General features: G+C 46.4%; 1 protein-coding gene across 1 annotated transcript in view; it reads left to right on the top strand.

Moving 5' to 3' along the window:
• Positions 1 to 20,328, top strand: part of LOC141101645 (ficolin-1-A-like) — a 60,274-nt gene that overhangs the window by 23,079 nt on the left and 16,867 nt on the right. The window contains exons 2-4 of the mRNA XM_073590864.1: positions 10,838 to 10,951; positions 18,737 to 18,790; positions 19,621 to 19,656. Of these exons, the coding sequence (XP_073446965.1) occupies positions 10,838 to 10,951; positions 18,737 to 18,790; positions 19,621 to 19,656 (204 nt within the window). The remainder of the gene's footprint in view (positions 1 to 10,837; positions 10,952 to 18,736; positions 18,791 to 19,620; positions 19,657 to 20,328) is intronic.

Raw genomic sequence — 20,328 nt, 5'->3', positions numbered from 1 at the left:
GACTGAAAGCTGAGACGGACAGGGGGGGTGGCCCCTACGAGAAGAGCCGCAGGACAGACAAGGCCCCGGGAGTACCAGACGGACTACGTGCTTGGACTGGTGAAGCGCTGTGGTAGATAGGGCTAGGGCAGCCACAGTGAAAGATCCGCGAGGGACGCCACCACTAAAGGGAAGGAAAGTGAAGGTACCCGGGCCTGTGTACGGAGAAGTGTGAAGCTGCTGCGGTGTATTGCTGTGGTCGTCAGGAGGACGGCCAATAAACACGGACCTGTTGGACACAACTCTGTCTCCGTCTCGAGTCTGTTTCCCCGTAAGAGGACCACCCCCCCACCCCCCAGTCGGCTCACGTACCTACATGTACACGCTCAGACACAAGGGTGAGAGAGACAGAGCACAGGGGGGAGACAGCTCAAACGGGACAGCACATGAGGGGAGAACACAGGAAGGAGAGAGACAGCAGACAAGGGGGATAGCACATGGGGTAGACAGGTCAAAGAAGAGAGCACAGACGGGAGAAGTTAGCACATGGGGAAAGAGAGAGTGAATAGGTTGGGGAGCACATGGGGGGGGAGAGATTCTCAACTCTGCAAAGCCTGCCCCAATCGTGACATTACCGCCCTCCCGATGCGTTAGCATCGGGCCTCCATCTAGTATATATATATTCCCCTTGTCCTGGACCTGCATCATGCCGCATCCACAGGTTCAGCGTGGTCGTGTTGAAATGGCCTTCGACCTATCAGAGGTCGGCGGCTGACTTCAATGCACCTGTCGCAGGCAGCGCATGACGGTGATGTCATACGCCGCTGACGTCAATATCATGCAGTGCTTGCGACGGGCGCACTGATGTCAGCTGCCGGGGGCCAGATTAACTGATGTGGTTCAGACTGTCTGCACCACAGTACAGTTCCACAGACGCACGTTGAAAACAACAGACCCCCTCTAAATCTTGCTTGGGGGCCCGTCGAGGACCCGTGGAATTCTCCAGTGGGCCAGTCTGACCCTGTCTAGGTGTAAAAGATCATTAAAAAGATTTCTTTACTGTCCATTCATTTATTTGTACATTGTAATAAGATCGCCCCTAAGCTTTCATTTTTCCAAACTGAACAACCCCAAGTTTATTAACCCGTCTTCTGCATGTCACCCATTCCCTTAATAACCTTGGTCGCTCTTCTCTGCACCAGCTCTAGTTCAGCTCTGTCCTCCTTATACACTGAATCCCCATATTGTGCACAGTATCTAAGTGTGACCCCACTACACTAGTATATTGTATAGAGGCCAAACACTAGTTCTCTACATGAACATATCTGACTCTTTTAAAGCATCCCATTATTTTATTAGCCTTGGCAGAAGCTGCCTGACATTGGTCACTAATGTTGAATTTGATGTCCACTCAGACACCCGGGTCTTTTTCAGTGACAGGTTTACCATTTAGTATATAATTATAGATTTTATTTCCTCTGCCTAAGTGCATGACTTTACCATTTTCTACATAAAACATCTATTGTCATTCCAACACAATGGAATGACATTTTGACAGAATGTTCTTTCCGGTTATTGAAGCTAATCTTAAAATATGAGTAAGAAAACTTTGAATACAATAAGAAGGATATTACATAAACGACAGAGGAAATAAAGGAGGATATATACTTAAAAATGTTTAAAGAACGACACAAAAAAACCCAAAACAATCTTGTGAAATTGTAAATTTTGAAGGTACACAATTGATTATTAACATGACAAAGTGTATGCATGCAGGAGAAAGTTACGGAAATGTAAAGGTGTAACCTCAATCCTAAAACATAGCACACAGCAAAAACAAAGCACAGAAGATACAATAGAGTCGGCTTTATATACTTTATCGAATATTACAATGTCAGGGGGTAACAAAATGCATATACAATATTTAAAAAAAAAACGGGGTAGGGGAATCAGGGGGAAAACATGGAGGTAAAAGGAGCATTACTGACACTGAGAAAATAGGAGCAATGAGTTTGTCCAGTTATATATTAACTACGCACAAATTGCAGTTTGATTAAAACTATTTTCATCTTAATTGACAAATTAATTTGACATCTATAAAACATTGTTATATTTAAACAGCTTTGTTAGACTATTGACGCTTAAAAAAAAAAAAAAAAAAAACATTTCAGGAAAAAAAATATAAAAACTACATCAGGAAAAGAAAAACTCCTGCAAAAACTCCCCAAAAAGTGTTTCCTAAAGAGGGTTTCTGCTAGAAAAACTCACTTTTCAACGTCTCTATTCCTTTTACCAATTTCCCATATTGCCTATTAAAGTATGCCTTCCTTTCTCCCTATTTACCTTAAACCTTTTCCGACCCTTCTTTTGTCTGTATCTTTTAGCTCTTTAAATATGTTTATTTGTTATATTATTAAAAATTCAATAAAAACCATTGAAAAAAAAGTATTTGTGACCAATACTGGTCTTCTACTTTTTGCAATATGGATAGTGCAAGGTGGGTCACAAAAATGATCCCCAGCATCTCTAGTGTGGTTGTATATGATGATGCCTATCAGGACTCAATCATGAGAACGGTCTCAAAGCAGGCAATCTGAGTTTTTTTAACAAATGGATAAGGCCAGGGTCGGACTGGCCCTCCAGAGAACCGGGGGGATTCTCCGGTGGGCCCAGGCACTGACACCTGATGGCATACTGGCCAGCAGCTGCCTAGGGCCCCCCACTGCTCCAGGGCCCCCAGCCAGTGATGTGTCGCTAATAGCGGTACACCCAGCTGCTATGGGTCCCCTGAGTCCAGTGCCAGCGGAGCAGCAGCTGGAGATGGGAGCCTTTCCCTGCTGCTAAAGAGAAATTAATATTCACGCTTCACCACGCCTCCATGGGCATGGACATGAGTGAATGCCATTTCACTTTAATAGCGGGCAGTGTTAACCGCAGGCTGAGGCTAACACTGCTCGCATGTAAAGCCGGGGCTGCTGCATTGGGGCCCCGGAGGTGGGCCCCTGCAGGGCGGCTAACCCTGAAGGCAATCAGCGGGCAGGGAGCGATCCCTGCAGCTTAGCAGCGGAGCGGAGCTGCAGGGATCCGATGCCGTCCTGCTTCCTGCCCAGCGTTTCCTGTCTGACACAGCGCAGCTGGATGATGTCATCATTCAGCGCGGCTGTTTCAGAGAGAAAGCTGCCGGCGATGAAGATGCTGCCGGGATGTGCTGCGGCTGTGGGGAACGTGCGGAGAGGTGAGTGGTGCTGTGTGTCTGTCTGCCTGCATGTGTGTGCATGTGGTGCGGTGCTTTGTGTGTGTATGTGTGTGAGAGTTAGAGAGTGGTGCAGTGCTGTGGGTGTGGTGCTGTGGGTGTGAGAATGGTGCTGTGTGTGTATTGGAGATTGGCAATGATGTGGGTGATGGAGAGAGGCAATGTTGGTGGTGGTGGAAAGGATGATGGGGTGGTGGGGGAGGAAGCAATGATGGAGGTGGTGGAATGGGCAATGATGGGGTGATGGGGAGAAGGCAATGATGGTTGTGGGGGAAAGGACAATGATGGTGGTGGTGGGGGAGGCAATGATGGAGGTGTTGGAATGGGCAATGATGGTGGTGGTGGGGGGAGAAAGCAATGATGGTTGTGGTGGAAAGGACAATGATGGTAGTGGTGGAAAGGACAATGGTGGTGGGGAGGAGGCAATGATGGAGGTGGTGGAGTGGGCAATGATGGAGTTGGTGGAAAGGGCAATGATAGTGGTGGTGGGTGAGAAGGCATTGATGGAGGTGGTGATGAGGACAGGGGGCTGCATTATACCCTATGAGGGGGTTGCATAATGCTTTATGAGGGGGCTACATTATATTCTGTGGGGGTGGCTGCATTATATTCTGTGCGGGGGCTGCATTATTCTCTCAGGGGGCTACATTATATTCTGGGGGGCTACCTCATACTATATGAGGGAGGCTGCATTATGCCCTATAAGGGGGCTACAGTATATTCTATGGGGGGCTGCATTATACTGTACCTTATGAGGGGGTTGCATTATACTCTGAGGGGGCTACATTATATTCTGTGGAGGGGCTGCATTATACTATATGAGGGGGCTGCATTATACCCTATGAGGGTGCTATATTATATTCTATGGAGGGGCTGCATTATACCTTATGAGGGGGTTGCATTATATTTTGTGGGGTTCTGCATTATACCCTATGAGGGTGGCTGTATTATATTCTATGAGGAGGTTGCATTATATTCTGTGAGGGGGGCTACTATATATTCTATGAGGGGGCTAAATTATATTCTATGAGGGAGCAACTTGATATTCATAAGGGAGCTACATTATATTCTATGAGGGGGTTACGTTATATTCTATGAGGGGGCTACCCCAATCTCTGCTACATAATTAAGACGTGTACTACCTTATATTATACCCTGATATTAGCATGTTTTACCACACAATTGGTGGTCTTGTATTTATTTCTATGTAGCTACACAGTGAGCCCCAAGAATGATTTTCTCTGGTGGGCCCAAGGTGCTCCAGTCCGACGCTGGATAAGGCCCACCGTATCCTTCCCACCGATCGCTTGGTGCTCTTTCTTGTGCAGTGTTGTGTGTTAGTGTGTCTGTAACGTGGTGCAGGGCAGTAGCCGTGAGCGAGGCACTCGTCTGTGTTAGCCTGGCACAATTACATGACAGTAGGGGACCTGGTTGGATGTGTGGACTTGTGCTGTGAGGGCCCTTTACACCCGTGCAGGTCGCATGTAACCGATGTTGCTGGTTTTCCACGACCAGCTGTTTTACAGTTCAATTAGGGAGACCACCAATCAAAAATAATCTCTTAACGGAATGGTAACTTGGCAAGGGTTATATACAAGGGATAGCGTGTACAAAACCGTATCAACAATCCATTTATAGTTGAAAGCATTTTAAACAGTTTTCTTACTCGGTAGCTTACTCCAGGGCTATCTCTATCTCTGTTTCTCCCTTTTTCACCACAACCCAACTTTAACACTACAGTCCTGATTAACAAGAGTCCTTTACTTGTTCTGCGATTTTGCATCCTATTTGGATTACCCGCTAGGGCCGTGGGGTACTCGGTACCGGGCTGGTCAGTTCTTAAAGGGGATGTCACGGCAGCGGTGACCCGGTCCGTAGCCCTGGGGGTCCAATTAAAGGGATATTTACAAAGGATAATCAAGTTTATAAAATTTGAAATAAAGTGGTCGTGACGCCACCTGTGGTTTCTGGTCAGAGGTGACCAGTGCTGCAGGGCATATCCTCTGGGACTGGTGGTAATGCAGCTGAGTTGGTACATCTCTCCACAGGCAGAGCTTTGTCCCAGGGCAGTTGTGATAGAAAAGATGTTGTATTTGATAATGATAGATGTAGCAGAGTTGGGTAGATGATGCAGGAATAATTAGAGGACACAGCTGGGTGCAGTTCCAAAGGTTTGCTCATTGTTTTTATGTACCCGGGTGCCCGGTTGGCGCTGCGTCCTCCAGGTGAGGGGTCCAGCAAACTCCCACGTCGATCAGGATACACCTTTCCAGGACTCCTTTATCTGCCTCTCCCGGCTGTCTCACTGCGTTGGCTTACCGCCTCTCCTGCCCAAAACCTCACAGTCAGTGACCCAGGACTGTGGGTAAAGTCCTCTTTGCGTTCCCTTGCTCCTTTATGGCTGTCTTTCCGGAGAAGATAACTGTGGCTTGTGGCTGAGGTACCTACAGGTGCTTCTGCCTCCGGCTTGCTTGTTGAGTCTGATGATTTCTCCACTAGGCTAGGGGGTCGGTACCCCGTGCAACCTGGCCTCTCCAATACTGGATCAGGCCCCATGGGTGGCATCCACACTTCCCATGCCCCTAAGGCCCCTTCTGCTCTCCAAGAGCTTCTTTCCATCTCTCTCTCTAAGTCTCCCAGGGAGCTGCTGGTCAGCACATCTGCTCCCTTTCCTTCCACACTTTCTCACTCTGAGCTCTCTACACTGTCCTGCTTCCTGCTCTCTAAACTCCACCCACCTCCCAACACCCTTTACTACCCAGACAGTGATGACAGGATGCCCTGCTACTGTAGTGTTGTGTTGGTTTAGGTGCTAGAGTCCTGGATGGTGCCCCTTCCTTACCTGAGAATGGGGTACCACACCTCTGGTTGAGGTGCAGTACCTCTGTGGCGACTGAACCCTCAGGGGCGCCACATATTTCCATTGCTGGAGTCCTGGAACTCCCACTCGGGACACTTTACTAGTCCCTCATACTGGGTCCTGTTTAGACCTTTTTCCTTTCAGCGTTATAACCTCAGAGTCATGTGGCTAGGCCTCCTCTCCTATGACCCGTTTCCGGAAGGCCACTGTCTCTTAGTCACTTGTAATCTAGATCTCGCTATCCCTGCTCTTTGATCTCCTCTAACCTAGGGTCACCCCAGAATGCGGCACTGCTCAGCTTAGACCTTTCACTCCATTCAATCAATCAATCAATCAAATTTATTATCGCCAAGTACATATTACATATATACAAGGAATTCTTTGTGGCAAAGAGGCAACATAATATATAACAACAGATACAACAAGTAACATCTAACAAGACAGATACAGTATATAGTCTACACATGACGATTTAATTGTTGAACAGAGAGTGGATAGAAGCTGTTTATATGGCGGTTGGTCAGTGGCGGATTAAGTGGACTATGGGCTCGGGGCTGTTCATAAAACCTGGGCCCCTGTACCCCCCTTCCCACCTGAGCGCTGCGGTCCCCGTGCGGGAATTGACAGCCGTATGGACCGCAGCACTTGGTTTGCTGCGGGTCCATACGGAAAACCCGCCACCATTCCACCACGTGTGGACATGGCCTAAAAAGATGTTGCACATAAGCTGTAGGCCTACGGCCAATACGCACAAAATCGCCCAACGTGATCCTGGCCATAGGGGATCTACTTTAATGTCCCCACTTTAATTTGAAGTCCCCTTACTTCATCCATTGCAGTCCCCTATCACCCACTCACTTCATCTGCAGTGCCGCTTCATCATTTGCAGCCCCTTTTCCCCCCTTCCATTTCATCATGTGCAGTCCCCTTCCCCCCCAACTTCATGTGCAGCCCCACTCCCCCATCATCATGTGCAGTTAATTTTACCCCCACATCATGTGCAGTCCCCCTAACCCCCACTTCATGTGCAGTGCCCCTTACCCCCAATTCATCATGTGCAGTCCCCCTTACCCCCAATTCATCATGTGCAGTCCCCCTTACCCCCCAACTTCATGTGCAGTCCCACTTACCCCTTAATTCATCATGTGCAGTCCCCCTTATCCCCCACTTCATCATGTTCATCCCCACTCACCCCCCCTTCATCATATGCAGCCCCACTCACCCCCCTTCATCATGTGCAGCCCCACTAACCGCCCTTCATCATGTGAAGCCCCCACTCATCCCCCCTTCATCCTGTACAACCCCAGTCACCCCCCTTCATCCTGTACAACCCCCAGTCACCCCCCTTCATCCTGTACAACCCCAGTCACCCCCCTTCATCCTGTACAACCCCACTCAACCCCCTTCATCCTGTGTAGCCCCACTCACCCCCCTTCATCATGTGAAGCCCCCACTCATCCCCCCTTCATCCTGTGAAGCCCCCACTCATCCCCCCTTCATCCTGTACAACCCCAGTCACCCCCCTTCATCATATACAGCCCCCAGTCACCCCCTTCATCATATACAGCCCCCAGTCACCCCCCTTCATCATATACAGCCCCCAGTCACCCCCCTTCATCATATACAGCCCCCAGTCACCCCCCCGTCATCATATACAGGCCCCAGTCACCCCCCCTTCATTGTGTACAGCCCCCACTCACCCCCTCCCCCATTTAATTCATTTTATAAATAAAAAAAAATAAAAAAAGTTCCCCATACTTACCTCACAGCCGGCTCGCTTCCCAGCAGCGCCTCTGCTTTCAGCATCCTCCGGGACATGTCGGCGCGTGCACGATGATGTCATCGCGCACGCCCGACATCTGACCCGGAAGTACAGCCGGAGGGAGCCGGAGCTGAGCAGCCGTCAAGGTGACGGCCGTGCACACCTCCCGACCCCTCATAGAATGTGACGCGGGCGGCTGTCTGCTGCCGGCGGCGTCACAGCACAGGGCAGGGTCGGCACTGTACAGGTGCTGGGGGAGTGGCCCGGAGGGCATTTGCCTCTCTGACACCCGGCCCAGCCCGCCCCTGCCCCTGGGCCCCAAAAAACCTTGGGCCCGGGGTGACCGCCCCATCCGCCCCTATTAAGATCCGCCATTGCGGTTGGTGCTGCATTTGGGGACTCTGAAGCGACGTCCTGAAGGGAGTAGTTGGAATGAGGAGTGTCCCGGGTGAGAGGGATCGGATGAAATTTTCAATGCGTGGGATCGAATACTCTTATCATAAAGATCCTGGATTTTAGGCAGGGGTGAACCTAGAATTCTCTCTGCTGTTCTGAAAGTCCTTTGTAAGCGGAGTTTGTCATGCACAGTGGCTCCCCCATACCAGAGAGAAACAAATCACAGATCTGATGACAGCATTAAAGAATAAGATCAGCAGATTCTTAGACAAACCATATCTTTTCAGCTGACGCAGGAAGAACATCCTCTGTTGTGCTTTTCTTATAACAGCATCCACGTTTTTCCCCCATTTAAGATCATGAGAGATGATAACACCAAGGAATTTTGTCTCTGTGACCCTAAGAACCACTTCATCATGGATGTAGATTGGAAGTATCTCATGTTGATCTTTCCTAAAATCCACAACCATCTCAGCAGTTTTTTTAGTGTTGAGTACAAGATTATTGGCTTTACACCAGTCACATATTCTTTTCACCTCACTCCGATACAAGTCTTCAGCATTTCCCCTGATGAGACCAATCAGTGTCATATCATTGGCAAATTGCACCTATGCACCTCAGGCCCTATCTCCCTACCTGACAGAAAATAGTCACTTTTCTTGTAACTTAGCCCTTGCAACCATGGTCTAGTCCCAACCATTAACTCTAACTGTTTCTACGGTCAACCTACACATATTACTAACATTGCTGACATAGCTAACACACATCAAAATTCACATTACATGTCACATCACATCACACAACATTTAAACTTGTTTCTCCAAGTGGGAAACATGTCCATATTGTTACATGTCAATCAGGATGTAGTGCAGCACAGTGGCTCAGTGGTTAGCACTGATACCTTACATCGCTGGGGTCCTAGCTTCCAATCCCAGCAAGGGCAACATCTGCAAGGAATTTGTATGTTTTCTCCATGTTTGGGTGGGTTTCCTCCATTTTCTCCGGTTTCCTCCCACACTCCAAAGACAAATTGATAGGGAATTTACATTGTGAGCCCCAATGGGTGAAATGATGATGATGTATCTAACTAACAAAATAAAGTAGCACTCTTTGGCATGCAAATATGAACTATATGAAATCCAAATTGCATTACTGCACTAGAAAACAGGAAAAACTGAGAATATTTTGTGCATAAACTGGCCAATTCATGTGTACCCGGCAGCCGTGATAAGGCGATTCTCGTTGCGGGGACCTATCCTGTCCTCTCATGGGCTGATAACCCACATTTATTTGGGACGGTAAGATCCCACTGTAATTAAAACTGTCATTAAAATCACAAAACATGCTATAGCGTTACAGAGTGCTCCCTTTTTTTGTTAGTCATGTATGGCGATGGCTATGTAAGCACCTGTACACACCTGATTTCTGTTTGGAAGAGATGGTCAGTCTTTTGATAGATGATGCCTCTAAAGGCCCTGTATCATATAACGAGATCGTTAGCGAGATCGCTGAAACGTCACAGATTTTGTGACGCAACAGCGATCTCGCCAGCGATCTCGCTACATGTGACACATAGCGGCGACCGCCCCCCCGCTGGATATCGCTGATCGTGCTCGGATGTCCTGGGACATTTTTTGATCGTTGGCGTCCCGCTGCCCAGCATGCATCGCTGTGTTTGACGCCGACAAGCGACCTCGTTGGCGACGCAGAACTCAGGGATGCAGGCGTGAGTTGTCAGAAAAGCTTCTGTGTGACAATGTGACAAGGTAGCAACCGAGGTCGTTATACGGATCGCTGTATCATTGCTGCGTCATTGAAGAGATCTACCTCTTTGGCAGCTTACTAGCGACCATGTAGCGATGAACCAGCGATCCTTACCAGGTCGTATCATTGTCGGGATCGCTGGTACGCCGCAATGTGAAACGGGACCCTAAAGCTCTGAGCAATTAATGCTGCGATGTAAGCAAATAAAATAAATAAGTACCGTAGTATGACAGGAAGGCCATTAACAAAATCACACAACTATTCTCCTGCTCAGTTTGGACACAGATAGAAAAGGGCCCCTATGCAAGAACAGTATTAGGCCCTTTTGAAGATGAATAATTCTTCATAATTAGAGTTGAGTGCATATCTTTGGTTCCCCCTTATTCAGCAAGCTATAGCGCTTGACGAATAAGCTACAGCGGGAACCCGGCTTCCTGGATCGCGCCAGCTGAACAGCTAATCGCTGCCGCAGCTGCATGTGTCGTGGCTGTGTCACAGCATTTGTATGGAGAGCCAAACACACAGGCTCTCCGTGCATGTGGTGTGACAGTGACACAGCCGCGACACATGCAGCCGGCGCGATTCAGGAAGCCGGGTTCCCACTGCAACTCTAATCATAATGCATAACTCCACCTGTTTTGGGTGTGTTTAATGGGCCCCTGAGCCGTAGCCCAGATTGCACCAATGATATGTCTGCCGCTGGGGAGATGGTCATACACTTTATAAATACACTTAATTTGTTAGATCTAGGATGTGGTAATACATTCATAGACTGGTGATTCCAACATGTGTTGTCTTATTCAGTCTTAATGTTTGGTTACAGAAGTGAAGATTGTAGGAATTGGAGACTCTGACAGGTTGACCGTAATCAGAGGATGTCCAGGCTATCCAGGATCTCCTGGACAAAAAGGAGAAAATGGATCACCCGGAGTAAAAGGTAAATAGATAGTGTGCAAAACTGTAAAGTGCTGCGGAATGTGTTAGTGCTACTGTATATAAAGATTATTATTATTATAGCATCCCAATGTCAATATTGTTATATAAAGTATGGTATAGTAATGAATCGGACGATAGTAGATACAGTCTATACTATTCATAGACTGGTGGGATAGACTGTACCATGAATAAACATTTCTCTTCTTCAGATCTTTAGACTGTATTATTGCAGATGAACCGATAAAAAAGAATTTTTATCTGTTCATGATTAGTTGCAATGGCCATAATAGAGGTCAATTTTGTAGACAGTGGATATAAAACCCTCGCCTACACAATAGGAGACCAGATGCGAGTCTTTCGCATGAAAACCTGGCACTGCCGCCGCCACTCGGACCGGAGCGTGAGGCTACATGTATTTCTATGCAGCCGCACGCTCCGGTCCGAGTGCCGGCGGCAGTGCCGATCTCTCGCAAGTGAGTATGAGCCCTTAATCGGACCCTCTGCAGCATTGGTTTTATATCCACTTTCATCTCCAAGTTTGTCTAATATATGGTGGATCTACAGCAGCCGTTTTTGCTTACAACCTAACAAAGGGGTTGTGACTCTCACAAATCCCCCAGGTGCGCAAATCCTTTGTTACTCTTTCTTTTGTAATCTGGATAAGACCCTATTGCACTTTTTGACATTCCAGTTTTTATCTACACACAGGTTAATTTTACACACACATGACAGTAACAACACCCAAACCTCTTCAGTGGAGTCCATGTGTTGCAACGTAGAAACGGAAACTAAAAATGCGCACATTTTGCATCCGTGTAAGAGACACCTGGATCATGCAAACAAAAATTACCCACAAAAAAAAGTACAGGTGCAGGTTGCTGTGACCACATTGCAAAGACAAACAGATGTGAACATTGAATATATGACTTATGAGCTGCATTAATGCTATATGGCTGTACTTCTTCATGCATATTTTGACTAAATTGTGTGCGCCCATGTGGTAAGAGATGAGGACAACATCTGTCATGTTCCTATCCCTGAAGACACCAAATGCGCTATTCACTCACATATAACAAAGGAATGCACTGGGGAGTGGAGGGCGGGGAAAACCAAAGTAAGAGGAGGTGTCACGGTCACACGCGGCTGGACACAGCTCCCCCAGCAGGGGAGATTTAGATGACACGCGTGACCCTGGATACAACGCCTCCAGTGGGGCGAATTTAAATAATAAGACGTGCAGCTGGATACGCCACCTCCAACAGGCGAATTTAGGTAATACACGTAACACGTAAATCTGGAAACCCCGCCTCCAGTAAGGCGAATTTAAACAATAAGGGAAACCTGGGTAACAATAACAATGGTGGCCCTGCGATAGGGAAACGGGGACGTGGAGACCTCCTGCACTCCCCTGAGTCAGTGTCTCTACATTCCTAACGTTCCCTAGGCCGGTTCCGCACCAGGCGCCGATCTGGATACCTGATATCCCTAGCTCGCCCTGCACCTAAACCCTCACTAGGGAATTGGTCGGTGCGGAAACTAATCCCACCACTGCACTAAACACACATAAGGAAAAATGACCATACAGGGGAACACCATTTAGCTTTGCTCTGTTGCTTACGCTCCCAGCAACAGAGCCACCACCTGCGTGCATCTTTTCCTCCAACCGTATCCATCACCATAGTGCAGCCTTGGAGCAAACAGAGTCCACCACCTATGTGCAGCTGTCCAGAAACAGAGTCCCAAAAATGAGTCTGGCTTCTGCCAAAAAGTCCAGCATGCTTGACTCCAACTTTTCTGCCAAAAAGTCCAGCATGCTTGAGTCCAGCTTTCAGCAACCAAGTCCAGCATGCTGAGTGCAACTCTACACCACAGTTGCCACTGCACCAAGCCATGCAAGCACTTCCTGCTGACACCAATAACTGCGACTCCACCATGCCATGCCAGCCCTTCTTGCAGACACCATAGTTGAGCTCCACCAATCCATGCCAGCACTCCTTGCAGACTCCATAGCTGCTACTCGAGGGCTCTGACTGAGCTGCCCGGGACTCTCCTTCAGCTCCCTCCTTCACTCAGGTTTGCTTGTAACTGAAGACCTATCACCCACAGTGATTGAAACACCTGTGACTCTTTTATAGCAGAGCCAGCACTCACACCTGCATTATAAACATGCGCACTTAACTAAAGACTAAAGTGCAATGCTGTTCACCACCACCGGGGCAAACTTAGAACAAACGACACCACAGTGCAATAATCCTAATGGCCACCGGGGGCAAACCCACACTTTGGCACACAGCCAAAGGGAAAAAAAAGTTGCTTTGTGCATTTAAACTGTTAGATCCAACTCGGATCATGACAGGAGGAAAGTGAATTATCACACTCAAAAACCCACGCAACAGTCACAGATAACTCCTCCAAGCTCATTCTCATATAACCACCAAACAACTCTTCTCCCAGCCATGCAGAATACACTAGCTCTGACAATGTTTCAGTCAGGACCCAGATTATATAGGGGATAGGAGTGGCTATCCGAGCTCAGCTGATAGCCCTAGTTCCCAGAGCATGGCAGATTAACCCCTGTACTGTCAAAAGAAATTTACACCATTTAAAAAGAAGGAGAAGTTCTTTTCAGTGCAAGAGCAAACAGATGCAGCGGTCTTCTGGCTCCTCTCAGTCGCGGTAACACCGTGACAGCTGATCAGAACTGTGGCCTAGAAGCTGGGTTGTAGTGAAGTAGGACGAAACAGTGTGCTTCACCGGCCCAGGAGTAGACTACAGTGGAAGGAAACAATGTGTGTCAAAATACTTTTCATTGTGAAGGAAACTTGCTTAAGACTGTGTTCCCGCTATTACTTGTACATAACCCTTATCAGGTTTAGTAAAGTCCCCCATGTTTGAACAGAAGTCTACTTTATTAATCTGTGGAATCTGTGGTCCTGGCCAGTCAATACATCGGCTAAAGAAGGCCTGTACAGGCCCAAGGACTTCACATTACCAACACCCTGCCAGGACCCATCCTATCCTGTAAAGAGCCAGCGTGTTATGAAGCAGCAGCTTGGCCATGGCTACCGCCCGGTGTCACTTTACATTTGGCGTAATCTTCAGGATCCAGCCATGCATCAAGAAGAATTGACAGATGCGGGGAAGGCGTCTGTGAACAGAAAGATGGCGACCATTATGAGGTCTAAAATGGCCCCCAGCTTGGACTGTAAGATGGTGGTGAGTAAGAAATGTCAACTGGGAGACACCCATCGTGGGTGCAAGAGAAGTAAAAGGGTGATAAGTGGTGTCCAGCCCGTCACCCTTCAAGAGGTATGCCTACAGAGGGGAATGCCGGAACCGGGAGCACTGACTCACAGCAGATAGTGACCGTCGTCACAGAGTGAAATGGAGGGAAAAGATATGCCTAGGAATTGTGGCATGAGGAAATGGGCAGTGAAATTCAAGAAATGGAATGATGAGTCAGGGCAGACTCAACCCAGTGAAAGGCTGGGCAATGAAGGGCCTCAGGAGTCAGAAGAGACGCCATTCAAGAGTTGTAAGCCGTCAGGAGAACAGCAGTGTGTAGTAATGGCAGAGTGGCAACTGACGTTGGCAGAGTGGCAGCTAACATTGGCCCACTGTGAGTCAGCCAAGGACAAGATGAGTGCACCAGCTGTTGAAGATGGTGGACAAGAAGGTGAGACCAGGTGGCCTGCCGGAGACTGTCGAGGCTGAGCAGGAGCCGGAGCCATGAACAGCGGCCTGACCTGTGGCCCATGATAGGGCCAAGAGCCTAGGACCCCACAGGCCCAGATTCCCAAGGTAAACCCCAACTCGTGGTGTGCACCTCTTGCCACTCGGGTGAAGTGGAATGCGGCTGGGTGGCCTGGCAGATAAGGTCATCGGGTCCCCTAGAAGAGAGTCAGAAGACCGATTAACAAAACGGAATCGGATGTTGAAGTCCACATTGTGGTCGTTGCACAGATTTCCAGAGCACGTTGGGACTCCAGGAGGACAAATGTTTCAGTGGATCTAGGACACATCTGTCCGGGACTCCTTGTTTTTGCCGCAGATGGCCGAAGGCTTGGTTTCCCCTTGCTTATCCCCCCTGGCTAGTTGAGGGACTCTGCACTGCAAGAGGGTTCTACACCTCTCGACAGATACCTTGCCCAACCAGTTGGGGACTTTGCCCTATTTGGACTGTATCCCTGTCCTATGGACTGGTGGGGGAACAACGGACTGTGTCCCATGAGGACTATGCCCAAAGGGACTGTGTCCTGGTCATGAGGACCAACATTTGGGTGGAAGTGGGATAGACAACCCAATGTCCCAACCGGGTTTTATTTTTTCTTTGTATCTTTGCATTTTGTGCAAACTGGCACATCAATTTTTGGATTTGTGCAGCTCTGGCTCCACTAAGTTAAAACTTTTTTCCTTTCAGGCCAGCGGAAGTTAAATGTCAGATTTTCCCCGCTGGCAAGCTGGTGTAATTGCACTGCTGCTGGGTCAGCTGATGTGGGCGGTGACCACTCCCACCATCCTTTAAACGGTCACCTGATGCATCAGCTGACAGTCGGTGTTAGAGCAATCTGCAGTGACCAAGCTGGAGTAAGGAGCTATCTGGGTGCAGTGGTGCTTCTGCTAAGTTAGCTTATCAGGTGCCTTTATCTTGCTGTGTGATGCTTTGCAGCAGAGAGAGCTACGTGTTGTAGTTTTGTTACCTCATCCCTTTGGTGTCTATCACTTCCCCCGTGTTTATGTCTTGCAGAGGTGAAGCTAGTGCTCCTTGCCGGCCAGTGCACTAGCCAGGGCAGTTATAGGTGACAATTAGGGACAAGGATCCTGACGGCGGCGGGGGGAAAGACCGGAATAAGGCTTTAGGGGAGTGCAGGGACAGGCTCAGTTTGAGCTCAGGTGTTGACCATCCCTCATTCTCGATTGGTAGGGCCTTCCTCCCCCCTTATTCCATCCCCATTGTATGAGTGTGTGGTGAAATTGAAAAAAAAAAATGCCATTTCACAACTGTTTTGGGATTTTTTTTTCACCATGTTCACCAAATGCTAAAGCTGACCTGCCATTATGATTCTCCACGTCATTACGAGTTCATACACACCAAACATGTCTAGATTCTTTTTTATTTAAATGGTGAAAAAAAATCCAAAATTTGTTAAAAAAAGCGCCATTTTCCGAGACCCATAGCGTCTCCATTTTTTGTGATCTCGGGTTGGGTGAGGGCTTTCTTTTGCCTTCGGAGCTGACGTTTTTAATTATACCATTTTGGTGCAGATACGCTCTTTTAATCGCCCCGTTTTTATTGATCGTGCGATTCTGAACGCCGCGATGCCAAATTTGTGTGTTTGATTTTTTTTTTATTGTTTTATTTTGAATGGGGTGAAAGGGGGGTGATTTGAACTTTTATTTTTTTTTTATTTTTTAATATATTTAAAAACATTTTTTTTCTTTTGTCATGCTTCAATAGTCTCCATGGGAGACTAGAAGCAGCCATAACCCGATCCGCTCTGCTACATAGAGGCGATGATGAGATCGCCTCTATATAGCAGAATACCTCACTTGCTATGAGCGCCGACCACCGGGTGGCGCTCATAGCAGTCCGGCACTGACAACCATATAGGTTTCCAGGAGACTGCCAGTTGTCATGCCAACACACTGGTGACCCGTGATCACGTGACTCAGGTCACCGGTGTGCATATTTCTGGCCCGATGGCTGGAAGCGCCCATTAAATGCCCATTAAATGCCGTTTTTAATGGGCATTTAACTAATTAATAGCCACAGGTGGTTCTCGATTCCACCTGCACCTAGTGCGGGCACATGTCAGCTGTTTTTTATGGTATTTTGTGTAATCATGTTTTCTATATGTTAATAAAGTGATATGTTTTCTATCAGTACTTTGAATATCTGTTTTTGGGTTATATATTATGCTTGGTATTCTTAGTTTTTTATGATCAATATATTCATAGTATTTCTTTTCTATATAGGTGTTTTACAGTTAGATAGTTACCTGCACTAATTCTTCATGCTGATACATAGTGTGGTAATTCAACTCACTCGTCGGTACATGAAGGTAGAAAACAGGAACACTGTCTCTTTAAATCTTTGCTTGGTTAGAACACAGCCCTTCAGGCAAAAACAGGAAAACAACAAAGAAAACAAAATGCTGTTACACAGTCCATACATTTTTGGGTAGCAGCCTGCTCTTGAGCAGCACAGGTTCAGTCTTTCTTCCTCAGGACACAAATCACTGGAAGTCTTCCCTCCAGTCCTGCTGAAACAAGACTACCTCTGGAGCCCAGCTATTTAATCCCCAGACCAAACCCTGGGCTGGAGATAAGGTGGACATCCTCCCACCCACTCTATAGATGTCCACATAAAAGCCAGCCCATTATGAAAATTAGCTTAACCCCTCACAGCACTTAGTGTTCTGGAGGAAAATACTCTGGGTTTCACATCACTGATGCCATCATGCGCAATGACACATATCTCCCCTCCAGTACTTTACAAGTAATTTTGTCACAATAGTTTTGATTCTCCTGACTTATGTAGGGCTTGTGGATTTGTCAGAAGTGTTGTGTAATAGGAATAGAGAACTGCTGAGTTCCTTTTTCTCTATTGTCACATACCTGATTCTCAGCACGTGACTTGGGGATGCGCCTGCAAGGGTTAATTTATCTCCCCTCATTCAATTAACCATTCAACTTCTGTCCTATGCTGCACTGGGAGCATAAATCACACCCCGATACAAACCACGCACCCCGCTTCACACACAGTGCCACCACTCACCAAACATATGGGCGATGAGTTCCGAAAATACTACTACTACTGTCTGCCAATCACCAGGATCACACACTCTAAGGTTATGGGTTCTTTTAGAATATACATGGTTCAAACTTATTAAAGTTTTAAGCTTTAGTAGAAAGGTTCAGTGCTTACAATAAAATGATATAAAAAGAAGGAAATAAAAGGTGACATACAAATATGAAAAACAGTTATAAAATAAAAGGGAGAAACTTACAGAAATATCTAAACTTTTCAGTGTGGTATTCTGCTTCCTGAGGGAAAAAATATGAAAATGGATCACAGCAGCTTGGCTGCCCTCAGTCTGTGAACAACTTTCTTTGTGGAGGGCCCACTTTATAGGCTTAGCCTGGAAACCAGATCTCTAGACCAGCATTTCATGTTAATATTCTAATTCCTGGTTTGTAACTGGACCATGGCTACGTTACCAATGAATACATTATTTTTTTCTAAATGCTCTTTGTCTTAACCTTTCTTTCCCATAGTAAATAGAAAGTTTCAAGTTGCAACTAGTTCCCATTTGGTGTCTCCCTTCAAAGGCATCAGAGGTGTGAAATGGTTCTAATTCTGTGTGTTCTCAGGAAGGCACCCTGGGTTCTGAGACCCTGCGGCCAGAAAAGCTACTTTTGCTCAGGATAGCATAGGTTATGACCTTTGTGAAGAGCTGCAGCCTAAGAACCGATGCTAATTTACTGCCCATCCTACATCTCCTATAAATATATATTTTCACTACATGAAGGAAAATACTATGGGTTTCACATCACTGACGTCATCAAGTGCAGTGACACATATCTTCCCTCCAGTACTTTACCAGTAACTTTGTCACAATAGCTTTGATTCTCCCGACTCATGTAGGGCTTGTAGATTTGTCAGAAGTGTTGTGTAATAGGGGACTGCTCCGTTCCTTTTGCCCAATCTTTTTCTAATCTGAAATGTAGTAAATGATTTTGCTTACTTTTACATCTTTATAAATCTATATTCTGAAAATTTCAGGAGAGAGAGGTCTTCAGGGTATCCCAGGAAAGCTTGGTCCTCTGGGTGTAGAGGGTAAGTATTAAGCTACTGTATCATTTACACAAAAACTAAATGTAAAAGGGGTGTACACATTTTGGGCACTATTGACACGTTTTGCCATAAATATGTGATATAAAGGGGCCCTCACCTCTAGGACCCCTCCAGTACCGAGTCTTTGCCTCTGCTCCCCATATCTGACACATTAACAATACTGTAGTCAGTCAGTGTGCTTGGCGGCGTTAACAACACTGCAGTCAGTCAGTGTGCTTGGCGGCTCTTCGCAGCGCATGCTGTGAACTGTGACTGAGCTCAGTTATTGGCTGCAGCACTGTTACACTACAGAAAGTAACAGACTCCTGGAGCAGAGGCGGAATCCTAGCATTGGACCTGAAGAGGGTTAATAAAGTTTCATTTTTTTTTTCTTAAAAAAAACAAACTGGAGCTGGAGGATATGGGTTTTCCGAAACCAGAAAATTCCTTTAAATTTTCACAATTTTGCCTTGCAGATCTGGTAGCAAAATATAGGTTACATTTTGACTGTCAAGCTTTACTAGACAAAGCTGACAGTTTTCCTGACTTGTCTGTTTTTGGAAATTCTAATACCTTTGTTATTCCTCTTGGAAATCTACGAATACATTGACAATAGGGCATTAGCATTATGTAAGGACACATCTAATTGGCAAACGGAATGGTAACACCCAGTTGTAAATAATTTCATATATTTCCACCTGTAATTTTATGGGAAATGTTAGTATTTTTTTTTTCTATTCCCATGTTATAGACTACATTGAGATCGCTCTCAAATGAGTTTTGAACCATGAGACTGCTTTAACACATATACTGTATATTGGGCCCTGATTTAGGTGTTAAAGGTTCCAAAGGCGAAATGGGACAAAAAGGTAAGACATTTAGTGATTCCAATATTTTGGGGGGAATTTCTAAAAACTTTTCCAAAGGAAAAGTAGAGCAACCAATCAGGTCGCTTGGAAAAGTGACAGCTGGAATCTTATTGGATGCTATGGGAAACTGCACCACTTTGAACAGCAACAGCCAATCAGATTTCAATGTTCATTTTTTTCCTGATTGGCTGCTATGAAGAACTACTATGGCATCAGTCCTAGGTGACATATTTATGACATGAGTCCCACTGTAGAGTTCATACTCTACAGGCCATCCAATGTGTTCAGGAAACAAAAGACAGGAGACTATTTCTATTTTTTATTCTTACTTAAAATGTATGCATGGGTTTCATTAAAATTTTTGCCCTGTTTGCCTTCTGTAGTGTACTATTTGTTGCTGGCTATAAAATGAGTTAACTGAGAATCGGTCAGTGAGCTTGTTCTGACAGTCTAGCATGAGAGTTTTTAATTCTTAACTCTCTTTTTTAGAGCTCATCTCAACTGATTTATGACCGCAGTCCACATCAATGTTGAATATGCAGGGAAACAACGAGCTTGCACTTGTCAAACGGTACAAAATTTTTAATGAAACCTGATTGCAGAAATGACTTTTAGCCTCAAATAATTGCATTTAAGAAAAAAAAATGTCCTCCAAAAATAGTATTATATATT

The sequence above is a fragment of the Dendrobates tinctorius genome, unplaced genomic scaffold (assembly GCF_039654945.1).
Source record: "Dendrobates tinctorius isolate UK_male_01 unplaced genomic scaffold, ASM3965494v1 ptg000120l, whole genome shotgun sequence".
Classification (NCBI taxonomy): domain Eukaryota; kingdom Metazoa; phylum Chordata; class Amphibia; order Anura; family Dendrobatidae; genus Dendrobates; species Dendrobates tinctorius.
This window is presented reverse-complemented; position numbering and strand designations above follow the sequence as displayed.